This window comes from Paramormyrops kingsleyae, chromosome 9 (assembly GCF_048594095.1).
Source record: "Paramormyrops kingsleyae isolate MSU_618 chromosome 9, PKINGS_0.4, whole genome shotgun sequence".
NCBI lineage: Eukaryota > Metazoa > Chordata > Actinopteri > Osteoglossiformes > Mormyridae > Paramormyrops > Paramormyrops kingsleyae.
In genome coordinates, this window is record NC_132805.1 from 1,495,195 (window position 1) to 1,519,487 (window position 24,293).

General features: G+C 45.2%; 1 protein-coding gene across 3 annotated transcripts; it reads right to left on the reverse strand.

Moving 5' to 3' along the window:
- Positions 1-904: 904 nt before the first annotated feature.
- Positions 905-23,927, reverse strand: ahr1a (aryl hydrocarbon receptor 1a). Of its 3 annotated transcripts, none has more exons than XM_023802663.2 (11): positions 23,377-23,927; positions 21,577-21,761; positions 14,887-14,963; positions 14,501-14,590; positions 13,415-13,568; positions 11,879-11,979; positions 9,706-9,908; positions 9,234-9,343; positions 8,917-9,058; positions 5,056-6,271; positions 905-4,503 (listed from the first exon to the last, which is right to left on the reverse strand). In XM_023802663.2, the coding sequence occupies exons 1-11, from the start codon at positions 23,430-23,432 to the stop codon at positions 4,342-4,344; spliced, it is 2,496 nt and encodes an 831-aa protein (XP_023658431.2). In that variant the 5' UTR covers positions 23,433-23,927; the 3' UTR covers positions 905-4,341. The 3 variants fall into 3 exon arrangements, with proteins under 3 accessions (XP_023658431.2, XP_023658432.2, XP_023658433.2); XM_023802664.2 differs by having other exon boundaries at positions 13,445-13,568; positions 23,377-23,926; XM_023802665.2 differs by lacking the exons at positions 13,415-13,568; positions 14,501-14,590; positions 14,887-14,963 and having other exon boundaries at positions 23,377-23,925.
- Between the last annotated feature and the right edge of the window lie 366 nt (positions 23,928-24,293).

The following is a 24,293-nucleotide window of genomic DNA, read 5'->3' on the forward strand; positions in this document are numbered from 1 at the left end:
ACCCCCAATGCAAACTGTTACCTCGCTCCCGTAAAAGATAGTTCCAGTTACTAAGTCTTTTCTTTTTATGCGACTTCCCACATTACCCCATCAGTGAATGTATGTATCTGTTCCCTACAGTTGTTAAATGGAGAGGATCTTCTATCCAGGTTCACCCACTGCAGCAATGATGTTGTGTTTAGACGTGAACCAGGAAACAGCCGAGGCTATTTAAAGATGATGGAAGGACCTTGTTATACAGCCCAGCCGTAAGCTCAGCCATAAGCTCGACCCAGCCGTAAGCTCAGCCTAGCCAGGCCCAGCCGTAAGCTTGGCCCAGCCGTAAGCTCAGCCCAGCCAGGCCCAGCCGTAAGCTCGGCCCAGCCGTAAGCTCGGCCCAGCCACCCTTGGGGACAATGGACCGGTCAAACTTATTAAATCTCCTCTGCAGATCGAACCACTGGCATCATCACTGTCTTTTTACCACTGGCAAGTTATCCCTGTGCCCCCCCCCCAACAATTCACAGCTGGAGCCAGGCCTGAGTCAAGCTTCTTTTTTTATACATCATCAGGCCACATTCTTCCACTGACTGTGATCTTATTTTGCCCCTTTGTACTGACAGTGAAAGTGGCAGGAATGGGAGCCATTGGGGAACAGTTACTTAAACACACCGATATTGACCCTGAGCCCCAGGACAGGTTGACTTTACATGGCCAGCAGAGGGCAGAAAAGACACAACCAGCACCAGCTCGCTCTCATTAGCACCTTCCAGCGGTCTTCCTTTGATTGTGATACTTGTGTGGCATGTTAATGGTCCCATTTAACGAACTGAACAGACTTGCTATTTAGTGTAAAAAAGAAAAATGAGAAGCCATCTTTTCTGACCTCAAAACGGGTCGTGGCCAGAAAAATGACAATATGCAATTAACGAATGGGTAATTTTTTAATGGGCTGGATATGCAGGGTAAGAAAAGACAAGGCCGAACAGACCAAATGATGTGTTTCACTTCACAGCCATTAGGGGGCAGCTGAAACATGAGAGAATTCTTCAAGAAGCAATTCTGCGCTATGCTTAGTAAAAACAGGAAGTGGGAAGTGTACAGGAATGAGAAATTTAAAATCATCTGATTACTTTCTCATATCCTCATGCTTTCACAATTACCTGAATCATCTTAAAATAGTTGACCTACTTACTCTTAAAAACAGCAAACATGCTTTATTTGCCATTTGCACAAGTACAGGTACATTGGGCTGCTTCTCTTTGCTGATCCCATCTTCCTCTCCTTAGCCGGTGGGGGGGGGCACAGCACAGAGTCAGCTAACCCCCCCCCCCTGGAGCTGGGGGGGGTTAAGGCCCACAGACATGTGACTGTTCCACCAAGGCCAGGGCCTGAACTGGCAATCTTTTGATCATAGGCACAGAGACTTAACCCCCCAAGCCACTCCCTATTCCCCCTGTCAGCCGGGTTCCCCGCTTGCTAATGTAAACAGCCTGCCCCCATAAGTCATGTGACTGTAACTGCATACAGCACGCAGCCAGGACCTAAGGTGATTTTAAGCATGGTGTGATTGTTGGTATCAGACATAGCGGTTCCAGCATCTCAGAAACAACCATCATCATGGGATTTTCATGTCCAGTGTCTAGAGCTTACAAATAACGGTGCAACCAACAATTAACGTCAGGTCAGAGGCAGTTATGTAACAAACAAAAAAAACATCTTGTTACGGGCAGAAGTAGAATAGAATAGTACAATAGTCACATGTGTTAAACCAACAGGAAGACCACAGTCGCAGAAATCACAGTGCTGTGCAGATAGGCTTCTCTGAACAACAAACACATTTACTATAAGATCAATTCTGGAAGGAAAAGTTAAGTCCTATCCAGTACAAGCTAGGTCTACATAAAAGTATCCACTGAGTGTAAGTCCCCAATTAAGTGATTACACAACAAAGGTGATTAACCCCTGCAAGATAACAAGTGTTAAGCTATATCACAATATTAACGATATTCAGATTGGTGACAATGCGAATGTTCATAATAACGATACAATATGTTGTTTGTATATTCATATATAAATATCATATATACAATATTTTATAATCGCCCAGCCCTAACAATATCATGATATTGACAGAATATGTGTATGGTGAAAGTTACTCATCTAAAAGGAAGAAGCGTATGATTTTCTGGTCTCAGGAATAACCCTCTGAGGTCAGAAATCTGACACATCACATCATTCCTGTAATACAGGCAAGTGATCAGGCATATAAGCAGATGACTACACAACGATTTACTCAAACTTTAACCTAATTATTATTAATGGGGTGTTTTTAAATGTGTTTTAATTTAATACATAGTTTAAGCAAACTGAGAATAGTGACTATGTCTCAATGAGCAGTTATAAAAAAAAAAAAACCAGCAGCGCTTAAAATATCAATGGCTGGACTCAAAGACGAACTTTCAATCGCTCATCTGAATTTCCGCACATACACAGACACATTAAGAGAAAAATACCATATACAACACGCATAAGTTGGACTCCTTAACAAATTTACTTTTAAATTAAAGACATACATCAAACACTTATTGGACGTTGCCAAAATATATTATTAAATGCCAGAAAAATCGTTTTATAAAGTAAACCAAACTGTTAATTGCACTAATTTCACACATAGTCGCCTGTGAGCGGCACACGTTCTTCCTGAATAAATCCTGCGGCAGGAGTAACGCACGTAAACATGAGAGCCGACAGCGAACCATCCCTGTAAAGTCCGACGCTTCTTCACGTCGACTTGCCCAGCTACCTCTTTCATCTGAATTAGCGTAGGCTCAGTATCATTTAAAGTTTTGCGTATTTCCATACAAAATGTGCGTATTCTGCGTTCTAACCTTTACGGGCTGATTTAACCCGACTGAACTGTTTGTAATGTGAACAATACTGCCCACTTGCGGCCACTTGCAGAAACTGCAGACGCTCCTCCGTCAGGCACTGCAGCTCCATTACCCCCCCCACCTCCCCCCAAACTTCAGGTAATACTCCATACAAATGGTTGTAACAAGTATAAAAATAGTCATTTGGCTTCTTAGAAAAACCTTAAAATTGAAACCTATAACAAATATTTTTTATAGAAATTACTACAAAAGTTTTTTTTTCTTCACAGAAATTACAATACTGCTGGTTTTGCTCTGCTACTCGATGGCACAGTATTTACCAAATAAGGACGGTGGAGACATGAATTTTCCTTGAGAGAATTACATTCTGTAGCCGTTTGGCCACACTGGATCCAATCACAGGACAGGTCCTGGGGGACAAGGCAGGGGAACAAGGCAAGGAACAAGGCAGGGGAACAAGGCAGGGGACAAGGCAGGGGAACAAGGCAGGGGAACAAGGCAGGGGAACAAGGCAGGGGACCAGGCAGGGGACAAGGCAGGGGACAAGGCAGGGAACAAGGCAGGGGACAAGGCAGGGGAACAAGGCAGGGGAACAAGGCAGGGGAACAAGGCAGGGGAACAAGGCAGGGGAACAAGGCAGGGGACAAGGCAGGGGAACAAGGCAGGGGACAAGGCAGGGGAACAAGGCAGGGGAGACCCAGGACAGGTTTTCAGTAGAGTCCAGACTATCCATCACAGTAGAGACATGCTCTAGAGGGAATCTGAACACCAAATCAACGTATGTCTCTGGACAGTGAGGACATGCAAACTGCACACACACACACACACACACACACATGTAGGGTAAACATATCCTTATGGGGACCGCTCATTCATTTCAATGGGAAAAATGCTAACGCTAACTATGACAACCTTAACCCCCACCCTGCCCTAACCATAACCATAAGTAACCAAACAAAATGCAAGAGTTTCTGCATTTTTAGTTTTTTCATAGCAGTCAACAGGGACCAGGAAACCGGTCCCCATAAGGGAAAAAACGGATATTTATCAAGTTATGGGGACATTGTGTCCCCATAAGGATAGGTAAACCCGCTCGCACGCACGTGCACACACACACACACGCGCGCACACACACAGGTTTGTAATTATATCTTTGTAGGGACTCCATTCATTTCTATGGGGAAAACTAATACCAACTTGATGAGTTTAACCCCTACCCAGCCCTAACCTTAACCATTAGTAGCCAAATAACATACAAGACTTTTGGCATTTTTACTTTTTTGATTGCATTAACAGATCTTTGTGGGGACCTGAAAAATGGTCCCCGCAACTTCAAAATAACAGGTTTTTATTACATTGAGGGGAACATTTATACCCCAGCCTCCCATCTCCAACATTGTGCTTTGTTGTCCCTTGAGATCACTGCCAAGTCCCCCCCCCTCATTCCGGAATCCCCACCGGGGGCCACTCAGCCGAGCCATGGGCGTGAGGACCTTGCAAAGCCCCCCAGGGGCAGGTCAGGGTACAGGGCGCTCATGCGGGGAAGCTGGTGCAGCGGCCCCCCCTGCTGGTGGAAGGAGGACAGCGTGCAGGAGTCCTGGGAAAACGCGTCCATGTCACCGGTGCCACTCTGAAACGTAGATAAACATGAAAATTAACAAGCAAGAGAGCAAAAGCACACACACTCCATACACACACTCCATAGACACACTCCATACACACACTCCATACACACACTCCATAGACACACTCCATAGACACACTCCATAGACACACTCAATAGACACACTCCATACACACAATCCGTAGACACACTCCATACACACACTCCATAGATACACTCCATAGATACACTCCATAGATACACTCCATACACACACTCCATACACACAATCCGTAGACACACTCCATACACACACTCCATAGATACACTCCATAGACACTCCTGTGTCAGGCAAAATTTCCAGAAGAAGCATTTTAACCTAAGTAATTGCTGTCTTAAATGGTTTTCTAAGAACTCCGCTCATCAGAAATGTGCAGTTTGAATACACCCCATTAATAATATACACACACGGCCCCCCATCATCACGCTAATAATACTGCAATGATAACTAGCATAGTGTAGCAGCTTTTGGACAGATCTGCATACTGTATTAATCCACATTTGCACCCCCCCTTGTACCTGGAAGTGGGCCTGCGGGGGCACGGGACTCTCCCCCAGGCCAGGCAGCTCAGCTACAGACACACACTGAGACACGGGCGGGTGGTTGACAGTGACGCACGCTTCACCGCCCACTCCTCCCAGCTCAGGGATTCCCAGCAGCTCCTCCAGGTCCAGTGCAGGGAAGTGGTCCTCCAGAACCACCGGGAATTGGGGCAGCCGGGCTGAGAACAGGCCGTCGGGGTCCGAGACCGGCCCGTCCTGGTCGTGGAGCTCTGGGGGTGGCCCCTCCACAATGAAGCATCCATATAATGGGGGGGGCAGCATCTGCAGGTGGGGCTGATCCAACTTGAATGAGGAAGGGTGTCCATTCATAGCGTCCATGGCGACAGAAGAGGGCGGGTCCTCGCTGACCTGCACGTGGCTCAACCGGTGATGTGGCCGCTGATGTGGACAGTCGGCCAGGAGATCATCCCGATGCATTAAAAGTTGCGGTTGCTTACACACATGCGGATTCTGCTGCTCCGCCGCCCTTCCTCGTGTCCATGTTTCCAGGGACACGTCCTGCCGGTCGGGTGCCGGTGGGCACCGCGGCGGATCCGGAGGTTGCTCCTGACGGCTCTGGCACAGAAGACTGTGAGGTTTCTGGCACTGCGTTAAACACGCTGCCATCCCAGAATCGCCGGCGAGCACACAGTCAGACTGGATCGTGAGGGATTCCCCTACGTACGCCAGAATCTCATCGGCTACATCTGCGATATCGCCGTTTCCAGGCGTGTCCTCTCTGAAGAAGGTCCCGTCCTGCTGGAGGAGCTCGAGGTCCTCGCTGCACACGCCCAAGCTGCTCATCAAAGTCCACAGGTCGCCGTTTTTATCTTCTTCTGATCGGCTATCCGGCTCTGTGACAATACTTTCCGGAAATATCAAATGGTTCTGGTTCCAGTCACTGTGAAATATGGAGCCCGCGTCCCCAGCAGTGTTGGGGAGCTCGCCAGATTGGAGGGAGATCTGCTCCTGCCCTGGAAGGCAGACATAGATGGAGTCATCCTGCTTCAGCATAGCACCCAGGAGGGAGTCGGGGTCCAGGGACCCCTGCCCAGAAGGGACTCCGCCTCCCAGGCCGGCATCACTGAGGGACCTGAGGAAGCCGGAGTCATACAGGAGCGCCTCTCCCGTGGCGAAGTGAAACGGCAGCCTGAGATTGCGTTTTCTGAGGTTGTCCTCCCCCTCTTCATCCCTGAAGACCAACAACATGATGGAAAAATATTAAAAATAAGAAAACATAAGAACATAAGAACATAAGAAATTTACAAACGAGAGGAGGCCATTCGGCCCATCAAGCTCGTTTGGGGAGAACTTAGCTAATAGCTCAGAGTTGTTAAAATCTTATCTAGCTCTGATTTAAAGGAACCCATGGTTTTAGCTTCCACTACAATAGCAGGAAGACTATTCCATACTCTAACTACACGCTGTGTAAAGAAGTGCTTCCTCAAATTTGTTTTAAAATGTTCTCCCGCTAATTTCCACTTATGGCCACGAGTTCTAGTATTTAGACTAATATTGAAATAGTCATTTGGCTGAACGGCATCCAGACCCGTTAGAATCTTATAGACCTGAATCATATCCCCCCTTAGCCTCCTTTGCTCAAGGCTGAACAGATTCAGTTCCGCTAACCTCTCCTCGTAAGACATTCCTCTAAGACCAGGAATCATTCTCGTAGCTCTTCGTTGCACCTTTTCTAAGGCAGCAATGTCCTTCTTGAGGTATGGTGACCAAACCTGCACACAGTATTCTAGGTGGGGTCTTACCAAGGAATTATATAAGTGTAACATCACCTCCCTTGACTTAAACTCCACACATCTAGAGATATAACCCAACATTCTGTTCGCCTTTTTTTATTGCTTCCCCACATTGGCGAGAGTGGGACATGGAAGCATCAACATACATACCGAGATCTTTCTCGTAATCAGCTACCTTTATTTCAGTGGAACCCATAAAATATCTGTACTGTATATTTCTGCTCCCTGCATGGATTACCTTACATTTATCTGTGTTAAATTTCATCTGCCAAGTATCAGCCCATTCGCTAATTAAATCCAGATCCCGTTGGAGCCTCTCTGCTGCTAGATTAGTATCTGCTACCCCGCCCACCTTAGTGTCGTCTGCAAATTTAACCAGTTTACTGTATGTATTCGTGTCAATATCATTAATGTAAATTAGGAACAATAGTGGTCCTAAAATTGAACCCTGCGGTACCCCACTATAAACGGAGGCCCACTGTGACATAGTGCCTCTAATAACTACTCGCTGCTTCCTATCAGTTAGCCAGTTTTTGATCCAAGCTGCCACAGTTCCTAAAATTCCTGCAGCTTTAAGCTTTAACAAGAGCCGTTTGTGGGGGACAACATCAAAGGCTTTCTGGAAATCTAAGTAAATCACATCATAGGCCTTTTTGTGATCAATTTCACTTGTAGCTTCCTCAAAGAACTCAAGCAGATTCGTTAAGCAGGATCTACCTCTCCTAAATCCATGTTGGCTATCCTTTATAATGTTATTTGCATCTAGGTAATCTACCACTTTCACTTGAATTATAGCTTCCATTATTTTTCCAGTAATGCTAGTTAAACTGATTGGCCTATAGTTTGCCGGATTACTTCTATCCCCTTTTTTGAATATGGGTGTTATATTAGCATGCTTCCAATCTGATGGTACCACACCCGCAGATAACGATTTCTGGAATATTAAAGTCAAAGGTTGGCTAATAATATCCCTCATCTCTCTTAAGACTATAGGTAAGATGCCATCAGGCCCCTGCGATTTATTTATTTTGAGTTTAGCTAGGCTTAGTATCACATCAACCTCAGTTATACATATATTAGTCAATGACGATGCTGTATTCGTATTAATTGGTGGTAAGTTACTTGTGTTCTCTATTGTGAACACCCTTGAAAAATAATCATTAAACTCATTTACCATATCAATTTCGTTATCAATTATAAGGCCCTTACTATCCTGTAAATTAGTGATTTCAGCTTTTAGTGCTCTCTTGGAGTTAAAATATTGGAAGAAACCTTTACTGTCATGCTTAGCCTCCAATGCAATTTTTCTTTCTACATCCCTCTTTGATAGCCTAATGTCATTTTTTAACTCTGCCTGTAGACTTAGATACTCCTGCTTGATTTTGAAATCATTAGTTATTTTCCAGTTGTGGAACAGAGCCCTTTTCCTCCTGACTTTATTCTTAAAACGTTTGCTTAATATGGATCCCCAAATACAGGAGAGAGATATTCCCTATTTCACTAACATTGCAACATGAAGGGAAAAAAAACTTGGCGGTTAGTTGCAGGACTGGCACTCCAGACACTGGAAAAAACTGACACTGGTCCATTCGGACTGGTGTGGTGCCGAGGTATCGCCCGCCGCAAGGCTGCACTCAGGTTCTCATCCCTGAGGTGGTTTGTTGTGTGGTGAATGTGGCAACGTGCTGTAATCAGTGCACGCTCCTTACGCGCTGTGATCAGTGCACGCTCCCTACGCGCTGTGATCAGTGCACGCTCTTTACGCGCTGTAATCAGTGCACGCTCCTTACGCGCTGTGATCAGTGCACGCTCCTTACGCGCTGTAATCAGTGCATGCTCCCTACGCGCTGTGATCAGTGCACGCTCCCTACGCGCTGTGATCAGTGCACGCTCCCTACGCGCTGTGATCAGTGCACGCTCCCTACGCGCTGTGATCAGTGCACGCTCCTTACGCGCTGTGATCAGTGCACGCTCCCTACACGCTGTGATCAGTGCACGCTCCTTACCTACCCACCTACCTACCTCAGCTAACATTTAAACAGCATGATTGTCGCTGCAGGTGCGAGACCAAACATGAACCTACGTGAGGACCTTCTGAGAAGCAATGATGTAGTCGGGTTTGCCGTTCTTGTAGATCAGCCGGGCGTTGGCCTGGACCCACAACCATCGGCTCTGCTTGCTGAGCAGCCTGAAGACGGTCATCCCGCTGTCTCCGGTCTTCATCACTGCAGAAGAGACAGTCAACAGCCACTGACAGTCACCTGAATGGCTGGAAGCGTGGCAGGTCTCAGCATCGACATCTGCGTCTTTCTGTCAGGTTATATGGTCACACATCGACCACGCAGGTGCAGTTTGTCACCCTCCCCGAGGCTCGATGTCAGCAGGGACCCCAGCACTCACTGCGAATGTGATTCTCAGCGCAGTACAGCATGTCTGCCGCGTGGATGAACTGGTAACCTGTCCCTCGGTCACAAAGCTCAGCCTCTGTGTAGCCCAGAACAAGCTTCCCTCTGAATATGGGGTAAAAAAAAATGAAGAGAGAAGCAAATAAATAAGAGTAACTGAAAAGAGGACTATTCCCCTAAACAACAATCATCCTATAAAAACACTTCTCTGCAGCTATTTAGACTACTGCTCTGTAACATAACCAAGGGTACTTTGGATGGATGGATGGATGGATGGATGGTCGGATGGATGGATGGATGGTTGGATGGATGGATGGATGGATGGAGGACATAAGATTATCTACCTATTACATCTCAAACTGTATTAGCCTGTTATCATCCCCCAAAACACACACACACACACACACACACACACACAAACACACATAGTGAACTTCCCAGTGTGCCCAGGAGCCCAGCCATCTGACCTGGCATCACAGGCCGTGGGGGTGAAGTCCAGCTTGTGTTTGGTCCTGAAGAGGAAGTTCCTCGTCCGGATCTCCACGATGGAGGGTGGCTGAAGGGGCGTGGCCAAGGCAAAGAGGGCCAGCTGAGGCAGCACCAAGCAGCCATCTGGGGACCTGCGCTTCTGCCCGTGCAGGACCTTTAGGCGGCCTTGAACATTCATGGCCTGGAAGAGCCACGGAGAAACATCCTTCAGTCAAACTGGGGCAGGGAGACACACGGGAAGCGATAAAGATGCATTCTGATATTTACCCCGTTATTTTACAGCCCTGTAATCAGCATACGCTCCTCACCTCTCGTTAAAGCCGATCCGCTCAATTTGGATACAGAAAGTCAACTGTTTGTCTTCTAACTGAATTTCACATGAGTGCCGTCAGCTATATACTCTGGGCTCCCTGAAATCACGTCACATTCCGTACAATTTTATTTATAATTTTTCTTATTCAAAGGCCCCTGGAAAGTCCCGGCCCTCCCGGATCTGCAGGGTATCCATGCCCCTATTGCGAGCCTGATTGTTGTCAGTCTCTGAACTCTGAGACACAAACTTGTCATTTCACGCAACATGTGACAGTTTGGACACATAGTCATGGAACAACAGTGGCCCCACATCAGGTACACCTGCTCATTAACACCTATAACCCCCAGCAGCGAATTACGGGGCTGCGACTCTGTATGTGTAGCATGACAGAGGTTAAAAGGTTCATTCGCCGTCCCACTAAATATGAGAACAAGCATGGCGCGTGATCTTAGTGATGTTGGTGTCAGACGTGGTGCTTCCTGCATCTCAGAAACTTTCCATCATCTTTGGATAGACACACAATGTCTAGAGTTTACAGGGCATGGTGGGATAAACAAACAAAGCATCCAATCAGAGGCAGCTGTGTGGGAGAAAACACCTTGTTGATGCAAGTCATTAAAGGAGAATGACCAGACTTGTTTTACCCACAATGGAAGATCACAAATGCGTAGATAACAGCTCAATACAACAGTGTACACAGTTTGTGCAAGCAGCGAATGTACACCATCCCGGGGGGGTCCATACTGGTATGGGGCAGTTGTAGATAGTGAGTATGATACTGACATTGGGTGTCAGATGACCATAATAACGGAACCATTCGCTTGGGGCTAAGAAAATGATAAAACTCACATGGAGTTCAAAAGTTCACCAGGAAATCAATGCTTGTGCACACACCAACCGTTTTACTTCGTGTTTTCATTTCCCGTTTTACATTTGTGTAATAATTCGGCTTCTAACAGCTCCTTGCAAACCACAGCTGCACCAGCGGCGCGACGACGCAGCTTGTCCGTACCAACCACGCTCCCTTTAGCTTCAGCTTAACCAGCAACGACGGCTAATAACGGCACGAGAGAAGCGGACGCTGGCGGGTGGAACTCGGCAACGCCTCCGTATGCAGACTGTGAGAGCAATGCAGCCCCAGCGGGCCCCCGACTCGCGTGTTAAACTAGCGGTACGATCGTTTCCTGTTCTAAATAAGCAGCCGGTGACCCTTACGTGAACCCACATGGAGGGATGGGAAACGAAAGAAACCTTGGCGTGAACTTTAGTCGACCGGCCCTCAGCCGTAACGCAGAGACATACTTAACCCTTCGCTCTCCGTCAGAGTTACGGAAATCAACGTCTCATTCGCAGGCAAGGCAGCAATCGCCTGACCGCACCTAGACCATCTCCCTCAGACACCCAGGGCTTCACTGTCTACCGCACCTAGACCATCTCCCTCAGACACCCAGGGCTTCACTGTCTACCGCACCTAGACCATCTCCCTCAGACACCTAGGGCTTCACTGTCTACCGCACCTAGACCATCTCCCTCAGACACCCAGGGCTTCACTGTCTACCGCACCTAGACCATCTCGTCAGACACCCAGGGCTTCACTGTCTACCGCACCTAGACCATCTCCCTCAGACACCTAGGGCTTCACTGTCTACCGCACCTAGACCATCTCCCTCAGACACCCAGGGCTTCACTGTCTACCGCACCTAGACCATCTCCCTCAGACACCCAGGGCTTCACTGTCTACCGCACCTAGACAATCTCCCTCAGACACCCAGGGCTTCACTGTCTAGCAACGCAGGCTTTTTTGCCTCTCAGCATAAACCCATTTCTCTCTGACTTACCAGAAATCCGGAGGAGTTGTCCAGAAAAGATCTCAACCTGCACACGAAATTCCTCTTGAGGAAGGCTGAGTTCTCAGGAGGAAGATTTTCTGGATTGCAAGCTGGAAGAGGGTCGGCATTTCTCTGTCAGATCACCAGTATGACATCTATCTTCTGGCAACGTGACAGGCAGTTAAAAATATAATGCATTGTTAAAGTGTAAGATAAATTGCAATAACATTGGGGGTATCACAGGCCACAGATTTGACACACTCACTTCCTTTCTAAAAGTAAATAGGCCCCTCTTAATAAGCAGGTCAAGTAACCACTTAGAAAATAAACTCAAAGGATAGAAAATAAACTTCAACTCATTGCAGCTAATCAGACAGGTTATCGTTAGCCCTTAGCTATTTATTCATAAATGCATACCCACAACCTTTTCTGAAGACCAGGGGATGAAGATCAGAACGCCATATACTATTGTATACGCTTCATATCTTAGAGCGTCGTAAATCTTCATTCTTCCCGAGTTAATCAGATGAAAGAAAATTCTGAACAGGGCTGACCATAAAGTTATGAATGGAGGATCCGTTATCGCAATGCGTATTGTCACAACAGCTTCATCTCAGTCTCGATCTCAAGGTGAAGAGAATCGAGAGGTCTAATCACCGCTGTAGAGTTAATAAGTACCATCGACGTCCCTGTGAAGTTCAGGCAGCGAGTGGACAGCCACAACCTGAGAGAGTAACACGGCAAAAGAAGAGGAGCCCCTTCCCAAACTGAACCGGATCTCAATGGATCTCAATGGATCTCAGTGGATCTCAGTGTCGAATATGATGATCCTGAGCAGGCCCAGGCTACTCTGTGGAGATATTTGTCCACAGTACTCAGGGAATTTTCTTTCCAGATACCCCCGTGTGGTGGGGCCACGTGGGATCGTTGCCAGCAGAAGAAGCGGCTTGTCCACACGACACTCAGACATCCACACTTTTCCTTTACAGGGTCCTACCCTCTCGGTGATTCCTTGGAGGATCTTAAAGGTCTTAGAAGGTACAGGTGAGACACCAATGGGCCTGGTTACTCAAAGGTGTCAGTAATGCATTAGCAGCTGAGGTCCAGCAAAATGCCTAGTAAACGAAGAGCAAACAAGCTGTTCCCCACACACAACGTATTAAAACGTTCTCAACGTTGGTTACTGTCACATACAGCTCTTACTTTGAAATGTTATTTTGGGCAGAAACCAGAGGAAGGGAGATTAAATCAGAGCTGCGAAAACAAAAAAAGCAAACATGGTGTGAAACGCGGGTCACAGCAGAAGCCGGCATGGCACAAAAGCGAAAGCGAACTGAAAGAGATGCTGCGTCTTTCCCGTAAATCAGCGGGGGGGGGGGGGTGACTCCCATAAATCAGTCTATGGAGGGAACAGTGAGTCAGGAGGATTTACAAACTTGATTTTCCTTTGAAAAGTTTTGTAAAAGTTTGGCACCTCCTGAACTCCCCATATCTATCTATCTATCTATCTATCATATTATCCATAGGTAATGTATCATTCTGGACCTGGCTCATGGTTCAGGGGTCGGGTCTTACAGGAGTCCCCTGGGCTGCCTTGAGGGCTGGGGGGCGGCTTGAACGCCCAGTGGAGCTGCTTCCGGAACTCGGACCGGTCCTCCGTGTGGATGAGCTCGTAGGCGCTCTGGTGGATGACGTCAGACTATTGGGGAGAGGTGTTGCATCAACAGGAGGACGGATATGCCAAAATGCACACGGCTGTCATCTTTTGAGGTTCCCTTTCTACCTTAAATCCATGGTCATTACTGTCCAGTAGGGTGGACATTTGGTCATTTGACACGTTATCCAATAAAATTTTGTTGGTATTTCGTTTTGGAAGAGAAATTCATTTCCCTCCCAAAAGTAGGACATTCCAGCAGTTTCCCACAGGCCACTAAAATAACATAGTATGTTCCCAGCTTGCTCGTTTAACACTCTATCCAGGAGTAATTTGGTTCCAAATTCATTACACGGCCATATTTAACAAAATAAAGTAATGCTTTAATGGTAGCTGATAACTGCCATTATTCAAAACGTATAAACCGATATCACTGCTTGACAGACGCTGCTCCTTCCTCCTCAGTTAAGGCCTAAATGACACAGAATTTCCACCACGGCAGCCATGGCAACAGCCATTTTGTTGTGTGAGTCGGTTTGCATGTGCTGCGGCCCCCCTCCCCACCCCCATTAACCTCTGCGGGACGCCGACGCCTGCCTGACACTAACCCCAACCTTAGGGTAACCGCAATGGTAGATAATGGTGTAGTGCTGGTGGAGGACTGGAAATGCTGTGCGGCATCCAGCAGCTATCAAGGAAATGTCCAAAACAAGCATTCAGTTCAGTCTAGTTCGTGATTTTGAGACCGCTGTTTATCAAGATCGATCAACAGATGACAAATATCTTAGTTATAAATATTAACAGTTTCTTCGCCCCTTTCCATTAATCTAACATAAACCAGGTAAAGTAAAACTAGTGTTTTGGTTTTCCAAAAGTTAAGAAAATCTGTCCCCATGTAAAACGGCAAGATGGAGATGAAATCAGACGAGCAGGAAACGGATGTCATGCGTTCGTCAACTTTCAGAGCAAACAGTCACCTGATGGAAGCCGAGGTAGTCCTTTATGGAAGGAGAGACGTAGAAGATCATTCCATCGGCGCTGACCACCAGCAGGAAACCATTTAGCACCTGATGGAGGTTGTGAAGAATTTGTTCAGCAACAAATATAACTGCAAACATAAAGCCACTTCTATTTAGAGTAGAAGTGAATATGCATTTTAAAGTAACAATGCCAATTTTAAGTACGTTTAAAATAATCCAGTGTCATTGAAATGTAGCTTAAGAGGAGAAACAGCCTCTTAAATGAGGTCATGTTTTCAGGTCTGGGTGTTTTTAAAAGCAAAAACTGAACATGACCGTCTCAGAGAGCTTGGCATGGCACTTCCGCACATGGGATCTCCGCATGCAGACCCCCCAGCACGCACCTTCAGCAGGAGCTCCGCTTCCAGAAGCTCCTCCCCCTGCAGACTGGGGCCTCTGGCGTCCGAGGATCCGAAGACCACTGGAGCGCACAGACATTGACACAACGTAAGACTGGTGCCCACGTAAGCAACTGAGGTACGATTTAAGTGACCGACGCAACGTTTCATCAACATCACGCACTCGGCCTCCGCATCAGCTGACACCACTATCAGAGGTCAGAGGTCACGTTCATGCGACAGCCCAGTGCACACAGGAGACAAGGTGCACAGCCTGTGACGGGGATCGGTCACCGTGCAGCACGTATGTGAGCGCTGCTGTGGTCACGAGCCAAACTCCAAACGTAATCATCTTCCAAAGAAGGCTCTTCAAATCTGTCATCGAAAATACTGCTGATCCAGAGGCAGACAAAACAAACCAGGTTTAACGTGGCAACAAAGACAGATCTGCACTTGAAAACCTACAGGGACTTAAAAAACATCTACACAGTGCCAGCACCTAGCTGAAGACTCAGGAGAGAGAGCAGCTACAGTACGTAAATTAAACTGTATTACATAAGTGAAAGTGACTATGTGATGACGGTTTTGCCAGAAGGATGACATCTAATCAAATCACGTAGAGAATGTCTGGGGTCCATTTGACCTGAATCACACAGTGTTTGTAGAAAAACCACAAAAATGGCCTTGACTGAAGCCCCATGTTCACAGAAGCTCTGGAAATGAACTTACAGGCAGAGACAAGAGCGTGACAGATTTGCAACAGCACTTATATTAGGCACTAGATCAGACTGACTGAGAAATGATACATCCTGTTATTCTTGGCCATAGTCCAGCACAGGAAACGCAGGCTTATTCACTTCCTATAGAGTTCTCTCACCTAAGAGAGCAGGCTGAGCCTGGAGGAGGCACTTCATTACCCAAAAATGGGCGTCGCCAGGGGGACAAGCAGCTGTGATTGGGGCCAGGGCTCTGATTATCGCCTTTGCAACTCATTAATTGGCCATTTATAAAATACAATTCTACTTAACTGACTGCACTATCAGCCACTAAAGAGGAGGACTATCTGATACGAGAACAGGAGTACAACTGCACCTAAGGTTTTAAGTGTTCGATGAACGTTAGGAAAGTCAGAGTATGTATGAACCGGCCTAATCGTTTGAGGTCCCATCGTAAAGCACAAAATAAGCAAGCATTAATTCTAATTCAGGTATAAACACAGCTTATGACCTGTGTAAGATAACAGAACTATGAACACCTCCACAGCCCCGAAGGTTGCAGGGAGTGTAAATAAGGAATCTGGACTTTGCGGGGGGGGGGGGGGGGGGGTTAGTGACGTACACCAGCAGACACCATAAGACTTTCCATTTAAGAATCTACTGCAGATATTCCTCAAAATCATCTCTACGGTGATTGTGAACACGACGCATGGTGTCATGAAACTGGACTAAATTTGACGTGTGTCCCAAACTCTTCTGGCCACAAACTGCCCCCATTTTGGCTACCATGGATCCTCATTGCTTACTTACCTCCGAAACCCCTGGCCAGCAAACCGCATTTCATCATTTCCTCATTGTGAGCTACTAGATGACCAGACTTTCAAATCAGTGCAGAGAAATTCCTCTTGCAAGTCAAATGTTTTTATGTAGACTGTAAATACATAACTATCAGGCACACTTTGAACTTCTATCTGAGACTTCTGCAGTCAGAAAGTCACCAGTTCAAATCTATGGTCAGCACAGTGTCCACACCACTGTCGGCTCCTTCAGCAAAGCCTTTAACCCCAAATGACTGTACCCTAACCCCCACGCTTTGCACTCAGCTCTGCGTGTCTTATAAGCACACAAAATGGAACATGTGAAAGCAAACGAACTGCTATGTCCTTGCGCAAGCCACAAAATAAAGTATTGTTTTTTTTAAACACAACATGCATTTCTCGTGACATCAGCAGGACATGATTGCATTCCTTGCATTCCTGCATGATACAAACTGCACACATGGAGCAACAGCATGTTCATTAAAGCCATTTTAGACACCCGAAGCACCAATGAAGGCGAGACAATGTAACACAACAAACACACGCAGCATTTATGCTCTCTGAAATATAACTCTGTGCCCTTTTAGTTAGACATTGTTCACAGTGCAACTTCAGTTCAGGATGTTCTCACACAAATATTTAGTAACAACAAAAACAGACCAAGAACAAATCAATTTCTTTGTAGCTTTTGGGTCTGGCCTCTTATTACATTCCCTGCCTGAACATTTGGTTGTTTTCTCATGCCTGGTTTTAAGCAGTGATCTGCTACAGCTACATTGCAGTTGTCCTTCATAATATGTAGCTAATATACATTAGGGCTGGGTGACAGTGATAAAATATCGCATTGTGATTATGAATATTCATATCGTCGTTATGATATAGCCTAAACACTTGTTTTCTTGCATAATTAACAGTTAAAATGCACAATTTTTACAGAAATTCCATCAAGGGATGAGTCTGTTGTTGGCATAATTCATTATTATACCATGTCACTATTATTATTAGTGATTATTAGTAAAATAATTTGGTCATGATGATCAGAAAAATTCAAAACCACCTGTCATATTTTACTGGTTTTCTACATATGAATTTTAGAATATCGTGATAAATATAGATATTGTGAAAATATGGTGCAGCCATGTGATACCACAGCACCACACCAGTTCAAGTGGAATAGAACAGTGTAAGGTTGTTTTTCCAATGGAGTAGGATCACTCCTGGCATTGATGAGATTTGAACCAGCAACCTTCAGATTGCTAGCACAGACCCCTAGCCATACAGCCACCACTCTGCACAAAGCCTATAAAACACAGAGTTAAAAGAAAATAGGACATACACACGCTTTAATCAGGAAACCCCTATTTAAAGCACTTTTCCACTGACATACAGGAGCTGAGCCATACGTAGTTACAGCGCGGTTCCAGCGCGGTTCCAGCGCAGTTTGGTTTTCCACTGCTCTTATCTTTAGATAATCAATGTGCAGAACACTGGCATCTCCATGCATTTCAGCATTTCAACCAATCAGCTGCTGGTGACCAAACCAGCTGGGTTTGACTTTGCAATGGAAAACGGGCAGTTTGTGGTAGGACTCGGGTACAGCTTGGTTCTTGGTGGCAGTGGAAAAGCACCATTAGAGCACATGCTGAGGTAGTTGCTGGAAGTATTTCTAATTATGCACTTTTCATATGAGTAATTCGGCTGACCTGTTTATTAAGACTGTAAAGATGAGAGTACACATCACATTTACCTAAATTTCTTTGAAAAGATTCAAGGAAAATACTCCAATTTAAGTGTTTATTTTTAAATAAAATCTTTAAAATATTCCAAAACACAAGCTCTGAGATATGAAACCCAGGCATTCTTCTGCAGCCTTGTTACTGTAGTATAGGGGCCCTCAGCCCCCGCCAACAGGAAAACCTTCCATGAGCAGCTGATTCTAATGCCTTAAATAAACAGTCCCTCAGGCTTAAACAATCTGTGCAAGCAAAACATTAAGATATTATCACAGGCAGGATCTCAGAGTTGCTCACATGCAAGCCCCCTTTGACCATGGAGACACCCCCCCCCACACACACACACACACACACACACACACACACACACGTACTACAGAGTCACATCAGTGCTTCAAATCCCTGGTATTCAGCTACACAGGTCAAGGTTTGCGGTCTGAGCCGAGAGCTATCTAAGTGTTTCGCAACCCGTGTCTGCAGAGTCAAGAGTTCAACAAAACTATTCCAGATTACTCACGCAAGCCCCCACGGCCCCCCTCCCCCGGGAGTCTGTCTAAACAGCGGCACAGTGGGGAATGTTCATAACGCAGCAACCGTCGAAACAAAACAAGCCCCGACAGAAGGAAAAAGCCACACAGCTCATGCAACCTTAAGGACAAACGTAGTGCCGAAACATTCCCAGAGACAATAAGCGCGGAACAATATCCCTGTCAGCGCCTCACTGCTGCTACACGTCAGCCACTCCAGCCACTTAGCTCATCGTATGTTTCCCTTTTTAATTTATTATCTATCCATTCATTCATTTTTTATCTGCTTATCCTGGAACTTATCCCAGACAACATAGGGCTGGGGTACACCCTGGGTGGATGCCAGTCCCGGCCAAGGCATGTTTATTTATTATTGATTATTATATTACATATTTATGACTTAGCAGATGGGGTGGCATGGTGATACAGTGGTTTGTACTATAGCCTCACAGCCCTGATGACCAGGGTTCTAGCCCTCCCATCTCCTATGTGTGTGAAGCTTGCATGTTCTCCCCAAGTCGTCGTGGGGTTCTCTCCGATTTCCAAAGACATGCTAAGGTGAACTGGAGTTGCCAGATCATTCCCTGATTGCATAGAACAAGTGGGTATGGAAAATCACGGCCTCACCGGTGACATCGCTCAGATCAGCTGTGGGATTTGAACCCGAAATGTAACTGTAGGAGTCGTGACCCACAGAGACAAACACTCCCACTGGTGCAGGAACAACAAATGTTACCTAGAAGCTGCTTCGGTGTGTGATAACCATGAATGGAGAGCCAAACCCACGACGCCCTCGCAGACGGGCCCAGCGTCCTCCAGCGCATGCGGAAGGACGGATGTCTGCACAACTGCGGCTGCAAACCGCCCCAGGATGGTAAAGGAACAGGAAAAAGGAGGGAAGCTCAAGTAGAGGACACAAGTCCATGAATGACATTATGCTCTGTGTGAGATCACTAACACCTTTAAATTAGCCCTTAAAATCCATCCCAGAGCCTTGGATGGAATGACAGCATAGCAGAGAACCATATTTCCCATAATCCAATGCAGTGCAGATGATGTGCTGAGACATTCGCTCAAGACGACAATGATGGTATACGAGTGGCTGGTCAGGGGAAATTGTCATTCTCACTCTGTCCATGGACCCCCTTCGGGTTCATGTCAAGGCCAAAATCAATCCTGACACGGAAAAACAGGCTGATAAAAACGTGCACAGTCATGGCAAATGTTTGCTGTTACGGAGGGCGCCTGCCCACCTACCCAGAAAAGGCCACGGACCACCTGCCACAGGACAAACACGCCTCATCTGATCCTGCTGCCATTTAACACTCAGCCTGAGTTATTCAATCTCATTTAAACTTCCGCAGAACTAAATGACTCAGTAACCACTGCTTTGGCCAACACTTCATTTATTTTGATTTAAAGTTTTAAAGCAACATCAGTGTCTCGTCATTAAATGTCCGCTAGTTAAATAAATGTACCCTAGTGGCCAAAATTGTGGAAATGCTTCCAATTTTTAGAGATTGCAGAACTTTATTTAACTGTTGCTCCAGTTGCCTATTTAATCGTCCAATGTATGATATTAGTAACATTCTTTGATTGTTTACAGACATTATCGCCAATATTTGTGTAATAATTTTTAAATCATAATGCCAAAAATGCCAGGTGTTGCCACAATTTTGACAATTAGTCTAAATGTCCTGTACACAGCAAAATCATCGATAAGGCATGGATTACACGAGCTTTGAATGTTTAAGTGAAATCCTCGGTTCTTACCACGGAAAAAGGTACTGGGAGGTTAATTAACAGTTACCAGCTTCACTTGGTAACATAGCATTTGGTGGATTATCAACCAAACCGCTGATAGCTACTAAGATATCGACATTTTTACAGAGCAGCGTAACAGAATTAAGACAGGAACAATTCAAAGTATTGCGTGTAATATCTGGGTCTCTTTTGAAGGTTTCTAAAAACAAAGCATGTACGTGTTTATTTTTCTTCAAAAAAGTATCCATTGTTACAGCACAGTGCAGACTTCCTCAGAGGAGATTATACGATTACGCATTTTTTATTTCACTTTCCGCAGGATCTCACACACCCTAATAGCATCCTGTTATTTACTGGAGAGCTTCCCCTGGCCCCACTGAGCGGGTCGGCTTCGTGAATCAGGCTCCCCCAGTGCCCCTTTCTGAGTTAATAGCTAGGAAATATTACTTTTTACAACTACCTTTGAGAAACTGCTGGGGAGTGGCTGGGTTAAGGGGCACAGATAAAACAATAAACACGACAGGAACCACTCATCACTTTCACTTATCTGGGCAAAACCAAGTCCTGTACAAAAGAGTTCAAAACAGATTTATCATCTTTAGAGCGCAGGATAATAGACAATTGCAAGAGGGAGCTACGTCTATAATCCCACAAGAGGCAGCACCGCAGACAGGGTACCATCTACCTGTCATCTCTGCCTAAAAGTTTGGCCGGTCCACACTGAAAAAAGGGACCTATTCAGTACTGCAGTCAACCATGCGGAGGATGTCACAATCTACTGAAAAAGGTACTGCCTCAGCAGAAATTTCACTCATTGGCTCTTTAACGAGCAACACTATAGTCATATAATTAAAATACTACAGATGTATTCCCTTTTGCTGGGAATAGTTAGCCCGCATGCAGTGAAATTTACCCAGCTGCACCCGAGAAATAGACTTCACTGGAGAAAGCACAGTGATGCCCAGCACACAGTACAGCCCGATGTTTCTCAGAAACAAAATAGACGGTGTTTTAAATAATCCAGGGCCCTTTCATGCATTGTCACTGATGATTATTGCACCTGTTCACAGAGTCTCTTTCATGCAAATGAAATATTTCTGTGGCGAATGATGCATGCTCCCCCGCTGTCAGGTCTTACCGCTGAAGAAGCTCTTGGCCCGGAGGTAGCTGACACAGAGTCTCAGCACAGTTAGCTTGTCCAGTTTGGAGACGACATCCTGCGGAAACGGGAGCAGGCTGGCCAGGCTCTCCAGCTCCCCATTCAGGCGGTCCCGGTGCCTCTTGGAAGGGTTTGATTTGACACCAACAGGGCTGGACTTTGCACTACAAGGAATATATATATAGGTGACATTTATCAGATTCAGATTCAAATTGATCTCTGAGTAAATTATGTGAAACTCTTTCAACCCACATGTTTGAGAAAACACTGTTTAAACAAACTAAGTAAATAACTAAAAGATGAAAAAGTATGAAAATCATATAAGCTCTTTATATGACACTGAAAATAAATATACAATCCATATTAACTTAGTGTCTTTAGAAATATGTCTCCTTTATTGATTGAAATACATATGAAATGAATGTACCGTCAAACATATAAGTCCTACATTCTTGTACAATCCATACTAAATGTGTGTGTGTGTGTGTGTGTGTGTCATTACAGTCTCAGAAAAAGGGTACCAGTTTGCACCTTTACTTGTCACTGGGGCTGTACCTTACTGTACATGTTTGTACTTTTTAAGGTACAGAAATGGACTGCCCAATGTACAAACAGCATTAATGTAGCCCAATGGTACAAAATAATCCTCATAGTCCATTTCTGTATCTTAAAAGGTGCAATGACCTACAGCTAAGTGTACAATTGGCAGACAAACTGTGTACTCAAATGTGTCATTTATTCATGTAAAATACATATTAAAATGATGTTTTCGTTTTTATGCATGTTTCTTTCAATGAACTCGATCATGCACATCGGTTCCACACAACTAGAATGAGCATTTCGAACAGGAAACATTCTGTTTCGGTTCATGCATTTTGTGTTCTGATAACAAAACATTAATTTTCAAACGTATAATTAAACCAACTGGGTGTGGAGGGATCATACGTGCCTTTCATTAGAATAATATAAAAGCAATATTTTTTTTTTATTAAGAAACAACAAGCAATAAACATGCATTTCCCGCTAAAGCTATATGTTATCATGTATGGTATAATATAAAGTTCATATAAAGCTTTTATATTATTCCTATTATCTTTTCCCAGGGGTGCCTCACATGTCAAGTGTGGTTTTGGTATGAAAGTGGCCATAACCAAACAAGAAAAACACTGACTTGTAGTGAACAAATAAGAAACATCATGTTTTGATATAATAATTGAAATAAGAAAAACGTTTGGTAACCTTAAGTGAACCACATGGTCATTAAGTTTCCAAGCTGGAACTGGGACGGAGAATAGATGTCTGAAAAAGTGACGTTGAACTTGAACATTTCATTCCGCACTACTGCTTATCTTCTTAATGCAGCAAAACACTATACAGCCCAACGTGGTGCTAAGAGAAGTGTTATGCATTCCTAAAAAAAAATCCCCGGAAAACAAGTCTAACCACGTAAATATCGTGCTGCAGTAAAGACAAAATTTAAATGCTCATAAATTCATCTGCACACCTATAATTTCATCTTAACTTTCCAACCAAAAATGAAGTCAAATAGACTGATTAAGCAAACATTCTATGCTATAGTATTACAGGTAGAAAGCTACCAAATAAACGATTTTACGGGCAAGAAGATAGAAACTGAGGGCACTGCATAGTGAGCATTAACTTTTACGCAAAAGAAGTAAATAAGAACAAGTGTTTTTTTGTAATTAGAGCAAGATTAATATTTCGAGGGACTGATCAGGTGAGGTCTAATCGTGGATAAAATGTCCCCGTCTCACATACCTTTTCTGCAACGGCTTTCTCCTCTTTGGCTTTGCATATAAACCATTGTTGCTCATCTTCAGCTCTACAAAAAGTTTGTTTCCCCTTAAACGTGACTTCGCCTTATATTCTTGGCAAACATATACAAATAACAATGGAAATGCAAAAAACTCCAGTGATCAAGCGTCGCCCAGCACGAAAGACGACGCATTAATCGTGTTTTCCTGCTTGAATCGGGCCACTCAAGCGATTTCGGTGATTAGCCAAGAATCATACAGGTATCTCGTGTCAAGCTGGCTTTACGGTATGATACCCAGCCGCACAACTACAAATCAGATATATAACCAACGACGCGGTGCAGCCAGGAAACCAGCCGCAGGGCGACGCCTACAGAAGCTTAATGAGCTCGAAAAAAAGACGCTGTCTCGGCACCGCTCCATAAATATATTTCGGGACAAATTAGGTTGTCAGCGATCCGTCGGAGAGCAGTGTCCCCAGCCAGCCAGCCTCCTTCCCCGACCAGACCCCCGTGCACCCGGCACTGGCCCGGCCGGCGCTGCACCGAGCGGCGCCTCACTTCCATCGCGACGCGAACTCAGCGCTGTCGCTCGTTCCTTTTTCATCTAAATTCTCCTACCGTCAAAAAAGTCATAAAATGCTAAGGTGTTTTGCACGAAATTTTCTGGCGTCATAGGTGTCATTCTGTGACAAGTTTTGGCATCGAAATAGACCCACTCATGCTGGAGGGACCATATTCTGCTTTACAAAAATGAGCAAAGAGGCTTCGAAGCAGCGCAAATATGCACATAGAAAGTATTCTAACTGTAGAAAGCAAATGTCAACATGAAACAACGTGAAATCCCAAACATTTCAGGGATTTTTAGGTCAAGTCCGGGGAAAAGGGGACTTGTCACCGTAGCTCATGTTTCGCTTTGGCT